Consider the following 16,174-nt stretch of genomic DNA (forward strand, 5'->3'; position numbering starts at 1 on the left):
ACGGTTCGGTCGTCATTTAGGCAGGTTACCTTAGTGTTCTTGCGGCCTTGCGAATATGAATATTGACCTGTTTAAAGGTCTTACTCACATCAGCTGTGGAGAGCGTGATCACAGTCTTCCGGAGCAGCTGGTGCTCTCATGCACGTTTCAGTGTTATTTTCCTTGAGGCGAGCATGTGTAGACAATAATGTTTTTCATGTTTTCATGAGTGTTTGAGATTAAGTCTCTGAATGATCGAAAACCTCTTCAAATTGATGTATGTATGTTTATAGCACAAAATATCACAAAATATCTTACAGGTAGGCCTTCTTTCACTCTCTCATCATGTCACAAGCTGACAGGCTCCCAGAGGCAGGGCCTCAAAAGGCCCCAGCTCACTCAACTGCCCCTCTCCTCTCCAGCAGCCATCAACCCAGAACATCCTGAAGACAGAACATCTAAAAGTTCATCTGGGAATCTTTCTTCCTCATGGAACTTTTTGAAGGTGAGTTGAATATTCAATGTGATGTTTGTATATAGATATATATTATTTAAGAATGATGTGTAGTATGAAGGCTATTCCATTAAATGGTAGCCATAGTTTTTTCTCATACTGTTTGTAGACAATAGCTTCTGCCCTCTTAGGTTGTATTTGACCCTCGTATTATATCAAAAACTCTCAGACTAGAAAGTATGATTGATTTAGAAAGTATGATTAGAAGGTCTGATGAGAAGGTCTGATTAGAAAGTATGATTAGAAGGTATGATTAGAAGGTATGATTAGAAGGTCTGATGAGAAGGTATGATTAGAAAGTATGATTAGAAGGTATGATTAGAAGGTATGATTAGAAGGTCTGATGAGAAGGTATGATTAGAAGGTATGATTAGAAGGTATGATTAGAAGGTCTGATGAGAAGGTATGATTAGAAGGTATGATTAGAAGGTCTGATGAGAAGGTATGATTAGAAGGTCTGATGAGAAGGTATGATTAGAAGGTATGATTAGAAGGTATGATTAGAAGGTCTGATGAGAAGGTATGATTAGAAGGTCTGATGAGAAGGTATGATTAGAAGGTATGATTAGAAAGTGTGATTAGAAACTCTGACAATAAACTACGAACAACTATGAAGCCATGTCTGTGTGAGTGATGATCTATTATTTAATTGTGTAATATTACCCCCCCGCTCTCTCTCTCTCTCTCCCCCCCCCCCTCTCTCTCTCTCTCTCTCAATGTATAACATTTCACTCAATGTATACCAAAGTACAAAATATATTTTTAACAATGTTACAATGTCTTGTGTTGCAATTTTTTTAGGGAATTATTAATATAATGTGTTACATAGTGTGCATCTGTGATAACTTTATGTAATAGATCCTCTCAGGTCAGAACGTGACAGGCATTGAGTGATGATGAGAGAGATATTGTCTCTAGAAACATCATTGAAACCAGGTGATGTCATCGCATGTGTGGGTGGTGGATGGAACTGAAAGATTGGATAAGGTATAATGAGCAGGGCTAGAGGCTCTAGCTAGAGGCTCTACAGTGAAATAAGCCAATAAACACTAACCAGAACAGCAATGGACAAGGCATATTTACATTAAGGAGAGGCATGCTTAGTCGAGTGATCATAAGGGTCCAGTGAGTAGTGAGGTTGGTTGGGGTCACGGCGATTCAGACAGCTAGCCGAGCCATGGGTAGCAAGCTGGCAGAGGATGGAGGTCTGTTTTTAGCCACCTCTTGTGTTTCCGTCGGTAGATTTGTGGGGTTCCGTGTGTTAGAGGGGACCAATCCAATTGGCAAAATAGATATAGTTAAAGTGGCCCAAGAAAATTGTCTGATCGACCTATTCAGATAGCAGCCGATAAGACAGTTAACAATTAGCGGGCCGCAGATGGGCTTTCAGGTTACAGAGGACAGAGGAATTAAAACCCCTTTTTATTTTCTTAAAAAATGCCCCAACCAAAATGCCTACATATTACTGTCACGCCTGCTCCTGCTCTTCCCCCCTGGTGCTCGAGGGCACCAGGCTCCCCAGCATTACGCACTCCTGCCACCATTAGTACGAACACCTGCCTTCCCCCATCACGAGATTGAGCGATTATTGGACTCACCTGGACTGTCAAAAGAGAAAGATGTTAAAATGTGAACTTATTAACTAATTAGGGGTCCAGACCTGTACAGGCCATCGGTCTATACACTCAACTAAATCACAAATTAAACAGCCTATAAACAAAGATAAAATAGCTCACAGAATTAATTCAGCTTCTCATCACACCTTACAGAACTAGCTGGCTCCACTAAGGCCCTCTCTGCCAGATGGTTCCACTAGGGCCCACTCAGCCAGATGGCTCCACTAAGGCCCTCTCTGCCAGATGGCTCCACTAGGGCCCTCTCAGCCAGATGGCTATACTAGGGCCCTCTCAGCCGGATGGCTATACTAGGGCCCTCTCAGGCAGATGGCTCTACTAGGGCCCTCTCTGCCAGATGGCTCCACTAAGGCCCTCTCAGCCAGATGGCTCCACTAAGGCCCTCTCTGCCAGATGGCTCCACTAAGGCCCTCTCTGCCAGATGGCTCCACTAAGGCCCTCTCTGCCAGATGGCTCCACTAAGGCGCTCTCAACCAGCTGGCTCCACTAAGGCCCTCTCTGCCAGATGGCTCCACTAAGGCCCTCTCTGCCAGATGGCTCTACTAGGGCCCTCTCAGCCAGATGGCTCCACTAAGGCCCTCTCAGCCAGATGGCTCTACTAGGGCCCTCTCAGCCAGATGGCTCCACTAAGGCCCTCTCAGCCAGATGGCTCTACTAGGGCCCTCTCAGGCAGATGGCTCTACTAGGGCCCTCTCAGCCAGATGGCTCCACTAGGGCCCTCTCAGCCAGATGGCTCTACTAGGGCCCTCTCAGCCAGATGGCTCCACTAGGGCCCTCTCAGCCAGATGGCTCTACTAGGGCCCTCTCAGCCAGATGGCTCCACTAGGGCCCTCTCAGGCAGATGGCTCTACTAGGGCCCTCTCTGCCAGATGGCTCCACTAGGGCCCTCTCAGCCAGATGGCTCTACTAGGGCCCTCTCAGCCAGATGGCTCTACTAGGGCCCTCTCAGCCAGATGGCTCTACTAGGGCCCTCTCAGCCAGATGGCTCTACTAGGGCCCTCTCAGCCAGATGGCTCTACTAGGGCCCTCTCAGCCAGATGGCTATACTAGGGCCCTCTCAGGCAGATGGCTCTACTAGGGCCCTCTCAGCCAGATGGCTCCACTAGGGCCCACTCAGCCAGATGGCTATACTAGGGCCCTCTCAGGCAGATGGCTCTACTAGGGCCTTCTCAACCAGCTGGCTCCAATAGGGCCCACTCAACCAGCTGGCTCCAATAGGGCCCACTCAACCAGCTGGCTCCAATAGGGCCCTCTCAACCAGCTGGCTCCAATAGGGCCCACTCAACCAGCTGGCTCCAATAGGGCCCACTCAACCAGCTGGCTCCAATAGGGCCCACTCAACCAGCTGGCTCCAATAGGGCCCTCTCAACTAGCTGGCTCCACTAGGACCCTCTCAACCAGCTGGCTCCACTAGGGCCCTCTCAGCCAGATGGCTCCACTAGGGCCCTCTCAGCCAGATGGCTCCACTAGGGCCCTCTCAGCCAGATGGCTCCACTAGGGCCCTCTCAGCCAGATGGCTATACTAGGGCCCTCTCAGCCAGATGGCTCTACTAGGGCCCTCTCAGCCAGATGGCTCCACTAGGGCCCACTCAGCCAGATGGCTATACTAGGGCCCTCTCAGGCAGATGGCTCTACTAGGGCCTTCTCAACCAGCTGGCTCCAATAGGGCCCACTCAACCAGCTGGCTCCAATAGGGCCCACTCAACCAGCTGGCTCCAATAGGGCCCTCTCAACCAGCTGGCTCCAATAGGGCCCACTCAACCAGCTGGCTCCAATAGGGCCCACTCAACCAGCTGGCTCCAATAGGGCCCACTCAACCAGCTGGCTCCAATAGGGCCCTCTCAACTAGCTGGCTCCACTAGGACCCTCTCAACCAGCTGGCTCCACTAGGGCCCTCTCAGCCAGCTGGCTCCAATAGGGCCCTCTCAACCAGCTGGCTCCAATAGCGCCCACTCAACCAGCTGGCTCAAATAGGGCCCTCTCCACCAGCTGGCTCCAATAGCGCCCACTCAACCAGCTGGCTCCAATAGGGCCCTCTCAACCAGCTGGCTCCACTAGGGCCCTCTCAACCAGCTGGCTCCACTAGGGCCCTCTCAACCAGCTGGCTCCACTAGGGCCCTCTCAAACACATTTGTGTGTTTAAAATGTAGAAGTAAAATGTAGAAGTAAAATGTAGAAGTACAAATGGAAATGGTAAATCTACAGATAAATAACGGCCTAGATTTAATTGACTTTGGTGCTTGTTCTCCACTGGTTGCCCTATTCTTATCGCAACAGATCACACATTTTGTTGTGATGATTGCACATTGCTATATATCACATTATAGATATGGGAGCTTGTCACTATTTAATTTGTTTTCAAGTTATTTTTTTGGTCCTTTTAATCTGAGGAAATATGTGTCTCTTATATCGTTGTATATTTGTTTCTCTCTCTCTCTCTCTCTCTCAATTCAATTCAATTCAATTCAAGGGCTTTATTGGCATGGGAAACATGTGTTAACATTGCCAAAGCAAGTGAGGTAGACAACATACAAAGTGAATATATAAAGTGAATATATAAAGTGAAAAACAACAAAAATGAACAGTAAACATTACACATACAGAAGTTTCAAAACAGTAAAGACATTACAAATGTCATATTATATATATATACAGTGTTCTAGCAATGTACAAATGGCTAAAGGACACAAGATAAAATAAATAAGCATAAATATGGGTTGTATTTACAATGGTGTTTGTTCTTCACTGGTTGCCCTTTTCTCGTGGCAACAGGTCACAAATCTTGCTGCTGTGATGGCACACTGTGAAATTTCACAGTGAATTTCTCTCTCTCTCTCTCTCTCTCTCCCTCTCTCAATTCAATTCAATTCAAGGGCTTTATTGGCATGGGAAACATGTGTTAACATCGCCAAAGCAAGTGAGGTAGATAATATATAAAGTGAATATATAAAGTGAAATAAACAATAAAAATTAACAGTAAACATTACACGTACAGAAGTTTCAAAACAATAAAGACATTACAAATGTCATATTATATATATACAGTGTTTTAACAAAGTACAAATGGTTGAAGGACACAAGATAAAATAAATAACTCATAAATATGGGTTGTATTTACAATGGTGTTTGTTCTTCACTGGTTGCCCTTTTCTCGTGGCAACAGGTCACAAATCTTGCTGCCTTGATGGCACACTGTGGAATTTCACCCAGTAGATATGGGAGTTTATCAAAATTGGATTTGTTTTCGAATTCTTTGTGGATCTGTGTAATCTGAGGGAAATATGTCTCTCTAATATGGTCATACATTGGGCAGGAGGTTAGGAAGTGCAGCTCAGGTTCCACCTCATTTTGTGGGCAGTGAGCCGATAGCCTGTCTTCTCTTGAGAGCCATGTCTGCCTACGGCGGCCTTTCTCAATAGCAAGGCTATGCTCACTGAGTCTGTACATAGTCAAGGCTTTCCTTAATTTTGGGTCAGTCACAGTGGTCAGGTATTCTGCCGCTGTGTACTCTCTGTTTAGGGCCAAATAGCATTCTAGTTTGCTCTGTTTTTTTGTTAATTCTTTCCAATGTGTCAAGTAATTATCTTCTTGTTTTCTCATGATTTGGTTGAGTCTAATTGTGCTGCTGTCCTGGGGCTCTGTAGGGTGTGTTTGTGTTTGTGAACAGAGACCCAGGACCAGCTTGCTCAGGGGACTCTTCTCCAGGTTCATCTCTCTGTAGGTGATGGCTTTGTTATGGAAGGTTTGGGAATCGCTTCCTTTTAGGTGGTTATAGAATTTAACGTCTCTTTTCTGGATTTTAATAATTAGTGGGTATCGGCCTAATTCTGCTCTGCATGCATTATTTGGTGTTCTACGTTGTACACTGAGGATATGTTTGCAGAATTCTGTGTGCAGAGTCTCAATATGGTGTTTGTCCCATTTTGTGAAGTCTTGGTTGGTGAGCGGACCCCAGACCTCACAACCATAAAGGGCAATGGGCTCTATGAATGATTCAAGTATTTTTAGCCAAATCCTAATTGGTATGTTGAAATTTATGTTCCTTTTGATGGCATAGAATGCCCTTCTTGCCTTGTCTCTCAGATCGTTCACAGCTTTGTCTCTCTCTGTCTATCTGCCTCTCTCTGTCTGCCTCTCTCTTTCTCTCTCTGTCTGTCTCTGTCTGTCTGCGGTCTATCTGCCTCTCTCTCTCTCTCTGTCTGTCTGTCTGTCTGTCTGTCTGTCTGTCTGTCTGTCTGTCTGTCTGTCTGTCTGTCTGTCTGTCTGTCTGTCTGTCTGTCTGTCTGTCTGTCTGTCTGTCGCTCTCTCTGTCTCTGTCTCTCTCGCTCTCTCTGTCTCTGTCTCTCTCTCTCACTCTCTCTCTCGCTCTCTCTCTCTCGCTCTCTCTCTCGCTCTCTCTGTCTCTGTCTCTCTCTCTCACTCTCTCTCTCGCTCTCTCTCTCTCGCTCGCTCTCTCTCTCGCTCTCTCTCTCTCGCTCTCTCTCTCGCTCTCTCTCTCGCTCTCTCTCTTCATACACTATTTCTATGTTAAGGTCTTCTGAGGTTATGTCGATTTGATACAGAGCTGATACGACATTTCATTTGTATAAATAATTAGTGTCCAGGAAGTCCCGTAGGCCTCAAGCAATCCGACTTCTAATGCTCTTAAAATTGGCATTCATATAATATTTATTGCAGCCTATAATAAACAGTCTAGCTGCAGTACAGCATTGCCTCGATTGAGCCTAAATGGAAATTGTGTCCACATTAAGTTAATTTGTATTTTATCAGACTGAATTGTACCAAACTACATTTTTCAGTCACTTACATGTCACAATTTGTATTGAACATTATAGCACTTCATATGATAGTAGCATACAACACATACAACACCCGTTCTGCCAGTCACATTCTGTTAAAGGTCCCCAAAGCACACACATACCTGGGTCGCTCCTCTTTTCAGTGCGCCGCAGCTAGCGACTGGAACGAGCTGCAACAAACACTCAAACTGGACAGTTTTATCTCAATCTCTTCATTCAAAGTCTTACTGACAGTACTTCACTCTTACTGACAGTACTTCACTCTTACTGACAGTACTTCACTCTTACTGACAGTACTTCACTCTTACTGACAGTACTTCACTCTTACTGACAGTTGTGGCTACTTTGTGTGATGTATTGTTGTCTCTACCTTCTTGCCCTTTGTGCTGTTGTCTGTGCTCAATAATGTTTGTACCATGATTTGTGCTGCTACCATGCTGTGTTGTCATGTGTTGCTACCATGCTGTGTTGTCATGTTCAGTTGCTACCATGTTGTGCTGCTACCATGCTGTGTTGTCATGTGTTGCTGCCTTTCTATGTTGTTGTCTTAGGTCTCTCTTTATGTAGTGTTGTGTAGTCTCTCTTTATGTAGTGTTGTGTAGTCTCTCTTTATGTAGTGTTGTCTCAGGTCTCTCTTTATGTAGTGTTGTATAGTCTCTCTTTATGTAGTGTTGTATAGTCTCTCTTTATGTAGTGTTGAATAGTCTCTCTTTATGTAGTGTTGTGTTGTCTCTCTTTATGTAGTGTTGTGTAGTCTCTCTTTATGTAGTGTTGTGTAGTCTCTCTTTATGTAGTGTTGTGTAGTCTCTCTTTATGTAGTGTTGTATAGTCTCTCTTTATGCAGTGGTGTCTAGGTCTCTTTATGTAGTGTTGTGTAGTCTCTCTTTATGTAGTGCTGTATAGTCTCTCTTATGCCATGTTGTCTTAGGTCTCTATTTATGTAGATTTGTGTAGTCTCTCTTTATGTAGTGTTGTCTTAGGTCTCTCTTTACGTAGTGTTGTGTAGTCTCTATGTAGTGTTGTATAGTCTCTCTTTATGTAGTGTTGTGTAGTCTCTATTCATGTAGTGTTGTGTTGTCTCTCTTTATGTAGTGTTGTCTTAAGGTCTCTCTTTATGTAGTGTTGTAATAGGTCTCTCTTTATGTAGTGTTGTGTAGTCTCTCTTTATGTAGTGTTGTATAGTCTCTCTTTATGTAGTGTTGTATAGTCTCTCTTTATGTAGTGTTGTCTTAGGTCTCTCTTTATGTAGTGTTGTCTTAGGTCTCTCTTTATGTAGTGTTGTCTTAGGTCTCTCTTTATGTAGTGTTGTGTAGTCTCTCTTTATGTAGTGTTGTGTAGTCTCTCTTTATGTAGTGTTGTGTAGTCTCTCTTTATGTAGTGTTGTGTAGTCTCTCTTTATGTAGTGTTGCGTAATCTCTCTTCATGTAGTATTGTATAGTCTCTATTTATGTAGTGTTGTATAGTCTCTCTTTATGTAGTGTTGTATAGTCTCTCTTTATGTAGTGTTGTCTGTCTTAGGTCTCTCTTTATGTAGTGTTGTGTAGTCTCTCTTTATGTAGTGTTGTGTAGTCTCTCTTTATGTAGTGTTGCGTAGTCTCTCTTCATGTAGTATTGTATAGTCTCTCTTTATGTAGTGTTGTATAGTCTCTCTTTATATAGTGTTGTATAGTCTCTCTTTATGTAGTGTTGTATAGTCTCTCTTTATGTAGTGTTGTATAGTCTCTCTTTATATAGTGTTGTATAGTCTCTCTTTATGTAGTGTTGTATAGTCTCTCTTTATGTAGTGTTGTATAGTCTCTCTTTATGTAGTGTTGTATAGTCTCTCTTTATGTAGTGTTGTATAGTCTCTCTTTATGTAGTGTTGTATAGTCTCTCTTTATGTAGTGTTGTCTGTCTTAGGTCTCTCTTTATGTAGTGTTGTGTAGTCTCTCTTTATGTAGTGTTGTGTAGTCTCTCTTTATGTAGTGTTGCGTAGTCTCTCTTCATGTAGTATTGTATAGTCTCTCTTTATGTAGTGTTGTATAGTCTCTCTTTATATAGTGTTGTATAGTCTCTCTTTATATAGTATTGTATAGTCTCTCTTTATGTAGTGTTGTATAGTCTCTCTTTATATAGTGTTGTATAGTCTCTCTTTATGTAGTGTTGTCTGTCTTAGGTCTCTCTTTATGTAGTGTTGTGTAGTCTCTCTTTATGTAGTGTTGTATAGTCTCTCTTTATATAGTGTTGTATAGTCTCTCTTTATATAGTATTGTATAGTCTCTCTTTATGTAGTGTTGTATAGTCTCTCTTTATATAGTGTTGTATAGTCTCTCTTTATGTAGTGTTGTATAGTCTCTCTTTATGTAGTGTTGTATAGTCTCTCTTTATATAGTGTTGTATAGTCTCTCTTTATGTAGTGTTGTATAGTCTCTCTTTATGTAGTGTTGTATAGTCTCTCTTTATATAGTGTTGTATAGGCTCTCGTCGTGATGTGTGTTTTGTCCTATATTTATATACATATTTTTTTTAAATCCCAGCCCCCATCCCTGCAGGAGGCCTTTTGCCTTTTGGCCGTCATAGTAAATAAGAATTTGTTCTTAACTGACTTCCCTAGTTAAATAAATGTTCAAAATAATAATAATAAAATAAAATAAATACTATTATACTTAATCAGATAGAAGAATCTCCTTATTTTACAGTAATTGGGGCATGGACTGGATATCCTGAGGTAAAGGCCTTGGATTGGACATCTACATGCCTGAAGCACTGAACTACGTAAGTGCATAAAATAACAATTAGCTATTAAGTGACCCATAAATCACCTCTAAGTAAATCTGGTACCGTTATATCATATCTCTCAAGTGGATCATTTAGTTTCTTCATACAATTCACGACCAGACAGTAATATATTTTTCTCAAGGAGGCTCTAACCCTAGTACTGTTCATTGATAACCTGACCATCCTATCAACATTGAAATTGTGAATGGTGGTATGGAGATCACTACTATGGCAATTTAAGTGGCATTTAAATGAACAATTACGTGAGGAAATTTGACAGGTGAGAGGTCAACTGTTCTGAACCACTAGCTAATAATACATGTTGTAAAATGAAATCCAATGATGTAAGACACAGATACAGGGGAATGTTAGGAGGTATAAACAACATCGTCTTTCCAACAGATGATGTGAGAAAATCTGATAGTGTATCCAGGTCAACTGTTTTACCACTCTGTAAAATGAAATCAAAATGAACTTACTATTATAAACAAATGAACAGACAGAGAGGTAGGATAGGGGAAGGTTGGCATATAGTCTAACATCGTCATGCCAACAGAGGGTACTGTTGCTTCACAACAAGGCAGGGATGAAAATGTAGAAGAACACAGGCAAACACAGGGGAGGTATTCCCGCCTTGACATACCTGTGCAGTATGTCTGTCTATTGTAGTAATTGATTGCTTTCCCAATTATTTTTCTTGCTTTGAAATATTACACGTTCGCTACCTCAATTAATCAATCAATCAATTCAAGAATCGTTATAAATGCTCACAATTAAATATATTGTCCTCACAACAATGTATAGTTTTTTAAAATTATTGTTTATTATTTTGCATTATTGTTCTGTAGGTCTACGTGTCTTCTTCTAGCCTACAAATGTGCAACATTATAAATAACTGAAACATTGCATTAGTGATAAACATAGCCTTAAGGACAAATTGCTATAGCATTTACGAAAAGCCAATTGAATGTATTGAATGTTGAAGAAACCCGCTTCTATGCGTATTGCTTAAAAGTCAGTCTTCAATTAATTTATCAGACTCAAAGTAGCCTTAGTGACAGTTTAAAGTTGTTTTCAAAATCGACCTTGAAATCAGTGACATGATGTGCCATCATATCATTGTGAAACCAATTTGGAACGGTTCGTCTGCACCGGAACTGGGTTGTTTTGGTTTCTCCGTGTCCACTTGATTCCTTCCCGCACGCGCCAAACGCGCGCACTAACGATAGCCCACTAATGGGCGCGCGAGTCATTGCTCGTCGCCTGCCAAGTCGCACTGATGTCTCTCTCAGCGTGGACGCAACGTCACGTCCGCACTTGAATCTGAAGTCTTATCCCATTCTACGGAGGCAATCCCAGCCACACACACACGCGGGATTCTCCTAAAGCGATAGGACAGGCTCGTCACTGTGAAAGGAAAAAGAGACATCAGGAAACATTGGACCTCGGCTGTTTGGAAGGAGAAAAATAGGAGGTGTCTGACTGGCTGGCTGTTGGTCTGTCTCCGTCTCCCTCTGTCAACTCCTAGAGCGGAGAGTTCTGTGCCATTCCTTTCGCTACTGTCAAGACTCGCACCGCGAGGACTGAATGGTGCCAAAGCTCACAGCACCTGGCAGACCCAACACCGGTGGAATTTTTGGGGTTCAGTTATTGAATTAATAGGACATTTGTTGTAATTCTGCAAGAAAATAACAGAGGAGAAGAGGTGACAGTTGAATCGAATATTGGCTTATCGAGCGAAGAGTGGCATGCACGGCAGGCTACCCCAGTAGTGAACGCAGAGGGCAGAGGGCACCTCGTCGGAATTCAAATTATTTTTATTCTCTGCAATTATTGCAATAATTCCGTTGAGGTTATTGACACAAAATAACCAAGCAGAAATATTTGCATGAACTTGCATGTGTTTTCTGTAACTCCAACAGTTTAACCCCTCCAGGTGTTGCGCTTAGGGTGAAATCATTCTGCGACGACTGGACAGTTGACAAACGTTTTACCCGCCTTTCAACAACTACAATAAAACAAAAACTTGGCTCTTTTTCACTTACTGTAGCTTCATGTTAGTTGTCTCAATTGGAAGCACTTTGAAACAGTTACCGGGCACCAGACCAGCGGAGCACCACGGAGCAAGCTGAACCCACGCGCAGTTTTCCGGGCGATGCCAGAGTAGATGCAGGGGCAATGTCCCGTCGCAAGCAGGGGAACCCTCAGCACCTATCACTGTCTCAAAGAGAAACAATACGACGTGAGTATGATCACCTTATAGATCATTTGATAATAGCCTAAATATGGGAATTTTGTATATAAAATACTGAATTCAATTACCATTATCACTTATTATCAATTATTAGGATGAATTTACATGTTTACAGTGTGATACTGGAGCAAGCACGTTATACTATAAACACACTTCTTCTATAGCTGTTTATGTTTCATTGCAAACCACGTTTTGATCTTTTCCAAGAGGGATGGAATGGTCTGATTTTAAAGCACGAGCTGCAAAACCTGAAAAATCGAAAGTGCAGAATAACTTTATTTGTGAAGACCCGCTGATGGCATGAAAATCTCAAGTACATTCATGGTTATTATTACGCCTTCATATGTGCATGTTTTGGGCATATTTATGCAATCATTCATTAACATTTAAAACCAAAATAATTGTGCAACCAAAACGTACTATTTAATTTTACAATTTTTAATTCCACATTAAAAGTTAACGTATTTATTAATTCTAGTCACTTATTGTTACATTCTTACATTTCTGTCCATGTGCGTAACTGTCCAGTGTTAATGAAAAACCCTTGTATGAATAGGTGTTCTAAAACCATTTTCATATCAGGAGACCTCACATATTTCTTTATTTTAGTCATATCGAGAGCAGCTTACATTAGTAAGCCCATACATTTTCACACTGGTCCCCCGTGGGAATTGAACCCATAACCTCTATCAACTGAGCCACACAGGACACACGACCCAATCATCATCCATAGTTTGGGAAACTATGTTCTATTCAAATTGCATGTGTTTTAAAGTACAATTTGGTGAGAACACATGTGACAGTCATACGCTACTGTGTTAGGATGAATAGCCTGCCGTCTCGTTTTCTTGGAAGGTTTTACATTTCTTTGCAATTAGACTTTAGTCATATATAACGCATTATCATTCAATTTATAGGATCTCTCTCTCTCTCTCTCTGTCTCACACACGCACGCACGCACACACACACACACACACACACACTGCACCAATATTTAGAATAGTGCCATGGTCATTGCGTCGTGAAATATATTATCTTCATGTTCAGTCATGATTTCCTTCAGATCATTTATTATTTCAGTTAGCCCATTCAGTCGTGGATCATGTATTATTTCAGTTAGCCCATTCAGTCATGGATCATGTATTATTTCAGTTAGCCCATTCAGTCATGGATCATGTATTATTTCAGTTAGCCCATTCAGTCATGGATCATGTATTATTTCAGTTAGCCCATTCAGTCATGGATCATGTATTATTTCAGTTAGCCCATTCAGTCATGGATCATGTATTATTTCAGTTAGCCCATTCAGTCATGGATCATGTATTATTTCAGTTAGCCCATTCAGTCATGGATCATGTATTATTTCAGTTAGCCCATTCAGTCATGGATCATGTATTATTTCAGTTAGCCCATTCAGTCATGGATCATGTATTATTTCAGTTAGCCCATTCAGTCATGGATCATGTATTATTTCAGTTAGCCCATTCAGTCATGCATTTTGAGGATGGTATTGCCTATATCATGTTCTGCCACATTATCCCTATTTGTTATGTCAGTGTGAAATGCAGGTGCATGTTAATTCTGTCATTATTCTACCCAGTCTAGTTTCTTTAGTTTATTTTGACCGCGCCAGCTGCTGCTGCATAGGCGTTTTATCGGTATATTGTGCATTGTAGACGTAAACTTTATTTACAAAAATCCCAATCTGAATACTAAATTATTGGGGCCAAGAAAGAGCATGTGGATCAAGCTTGTACAAATGTAGTCGATGTTCAGCCGTCTGGTATAACTTAATGGAAAATGTATCTAAAGTATTCACCGAAAAGGTCACCGAAATGTTTGAGCTATTTGCTTCTTCGTTGTGGATTCCACGCTGGTGGATTCAAGTAGGAAGGCCTTCATTTACTGCCTTAAATCATGAGTCATGTGTAGTTTATCGATGTGATTTTTCCAGGCACGACCTGTTATGTTATAGATTAGGCTACATCTGATTGAAGATGCTTGTGGGCATATGATATTTTTTTAAAGTCCGATAATCCAATTTGAAATCAATTAAATCAATCCAGAGTTTTCCCAGTGCTCTCTCCCGTGCATAAATCCAATTTCATAGTGGCCTAATCTAGCTAATTCATAACAGAGGTCTGTGATGTAATCTGTGTCCAATGTGTTTCTAGTTGAGCAGGGTTAGACCCGTTCTATCCCACACTTCGCCGTTTAACATCTAGACTAATCATTTACTCTGCCCCCGTTTTCACTGGATTTAACCCATTCTATATTACATGTTTTAATCTTCTTTATATTCTATCATTTTTAATCTTTCAGTGTTTTAATCCCCGACCTCAAATATCAATGCCAATTAATAATAATTTTTAAAAAGCTAATAAAATCATGACAGCATGAAGAATTCAATTTAACCAATGTCTTTTTTAACAAAACGTATTTTGCACGTCACATGGCTTTCTAAAATTTCACCAAGACAAAGGAAAGACTACTTTCTCAGTGTAGATCCTGTTATTGTCAGTTGTGACGTGGCCTCGTGGGCTGATGAGACCCGTAACATTGGTGTAGCCTAGGCATGCAGCCTCCATCTGCTGTGCCGTGTTCCCTGTCACCCGCAGCTGGCTGACTTCCGCTGTCACCTTTCAAACAGCAGCAATCATGCCGTTGTCTACAGGCCTGAGAAATACAAAAATCAGGTGGTTTGATTCTCTTTTCATAGCAGGTTGAGAGGAGTCCAAATTGGTGTCAGTTTAATTCATCAGCAACAGGATTAGGACAGAAATGTGGTATTACAGGTGTTTTTCATCAGATGTGGTTCACAGCAGTCCCCTTCCCCAAGTATGCAGATCATGTGCTCACTGCTCATGAGTACTGCAATAGAGGTTGCCTGTTGCCTTGCACCTACTATATGTATAGTTAGATCACATGTATTCCTGTAAGAGACGATACAACTGCATTGTGGGTTAGCGGCAGAAACAGTGTTATTTTCTGTCAGACGAATCACCCCACAGTTTTATTCAGTTGAGAGGAATCGGTGAGGGTGATGGACAGGTGAGCCTGAAGCAGGACTGGGTTTAAACCCATCAACAGTCCCAGGGTGCAGCTCATAACATCACACAGGGCTCAGGGGACATTCCACCACTATAGTAACTCCCTGTCTACTCCTCTTTGTGACTCATTAGCTTACAGATCTAAGGAAGAAAGCGAGTATCCCAAATATTTTCTGTTTTGTTTTTGTTGTTGTAATGCCGTTTGACCTACTACATCGACAACTTAGAGTTACGTATGAGGAAGATCTCAAACTGTGTGTCTGTCTCAAGAGGACAGGTCAGTCACTGTCCTGTTTTTTACCCAGAGGTCCACGGGGTAAAAGGGGGTGTCTCTAACTGTCGTTTCTATATGACTTACCTTCAGATCGATAGCTTACAGGATATGAGTTAATGTGGTGTGTGTGTGTGTGTGCGTGCGTGCGTGTGCGTGTGTGTGTGTTTATTTATGTCTGGGAAGGATAGAACAGTTACTGACCCAACATTTAAATGATTCAACTTTAACTTGAAATACAATTTAGATAATCTCTGAATTTGGTTTATTAGACTGTAAACTAGGACAGAGAGAATGACAAGAGAGAGACAAGGAGAGAGAGAGAGAATGGCAAGAGAGAGACAAGGAGAGAGCGAGAGAATGGCAAGAGAGAGACAAGGAGAGAGAGAGAGAATGACAAGAGAGAGAGAAGGAGAGAGAGAGAGAGAGAATGACAAGAGAGAGACAAGGAGAGAGAGAATAACAAGAGAGACAAGGAGAGAGACAAGGAGAGAGACAAGGAGAGAGAGAGAATAACAAGAGAGAGACAAGGAGAGAGAGAGAGAATGACAAGAGAGAGAGAAAGGAGAGAGAGAGAGACAAGGAGAGAGACAAGGAGAGAGAGAGAATGACAAGAGAGAGAGAAAGGAGAGAGAGAGAGACAAGGAGAGAGACAAGGAGAGAGAGAATGACAAGAGAGAGAAAGGAGAGAGAGAAGGACAAGAGAGAGAGAAAGGAGAGAGAGAGAGAGAGAATGTAGAATCTGTGTGTATGTGTGTGTATGTGTGTGTATATGTCCATCTGACCATCTATCTCACCACCTGTCCCTACGTTTGTCCAGCTATGTCTGTGTGTGTAAGCATGTATTGTGTGTGTGTCTGTGTGTGTAAGCATGCATTGTGTGTGTGTCTGTGTGTGTAAGCATGCATTGTGTGTG

General features: G+C 41.9%; 1 protein-coding gene across 1 annotated transcript in view; it reads left to right on the forward strand.

Annotated features, from left to right (window-relative positions):
- The first annotated feature begins 10,951 nt into the window (after window positions 1–10,951).
- LOC109866442 (B-cell lymphoma/leukemia 11B) overlaps window positions 10,952–16,174 on the forward strand; it is a 50,606-nt gene continuing 45,383 nt past the window's right edge. The window contains exon 1 of the mRNA XM_031800648.1: window positions 10,952–11,925. Within this exon, the coding sequence (XP_031656508.1) occupies window positions 11,862–11,925 (64 nt within the window). The 5' untranslated portion in view covers window positions 10,952–11,861. The remainder of the gene's footprint in view (window positions 11,926–16,174) is intronic.

The sequence above is a fragment of the Oncorhynchus kisutch genome, linkage group LG21 (genome assembly GCF_002021735.2).
Source record: "Oncorhynchus kisutch isolate 150728-3 linkage group LG21, Okis_V2, whole genome shotgun sequence".
NCBI classification, from domain to species: Eukaryota; Metazoa; Chordata; class Actinopteri; order Salmoniformes; family Salmonidae; genus Oncorhynchus; species Oncorhynchus kisutch.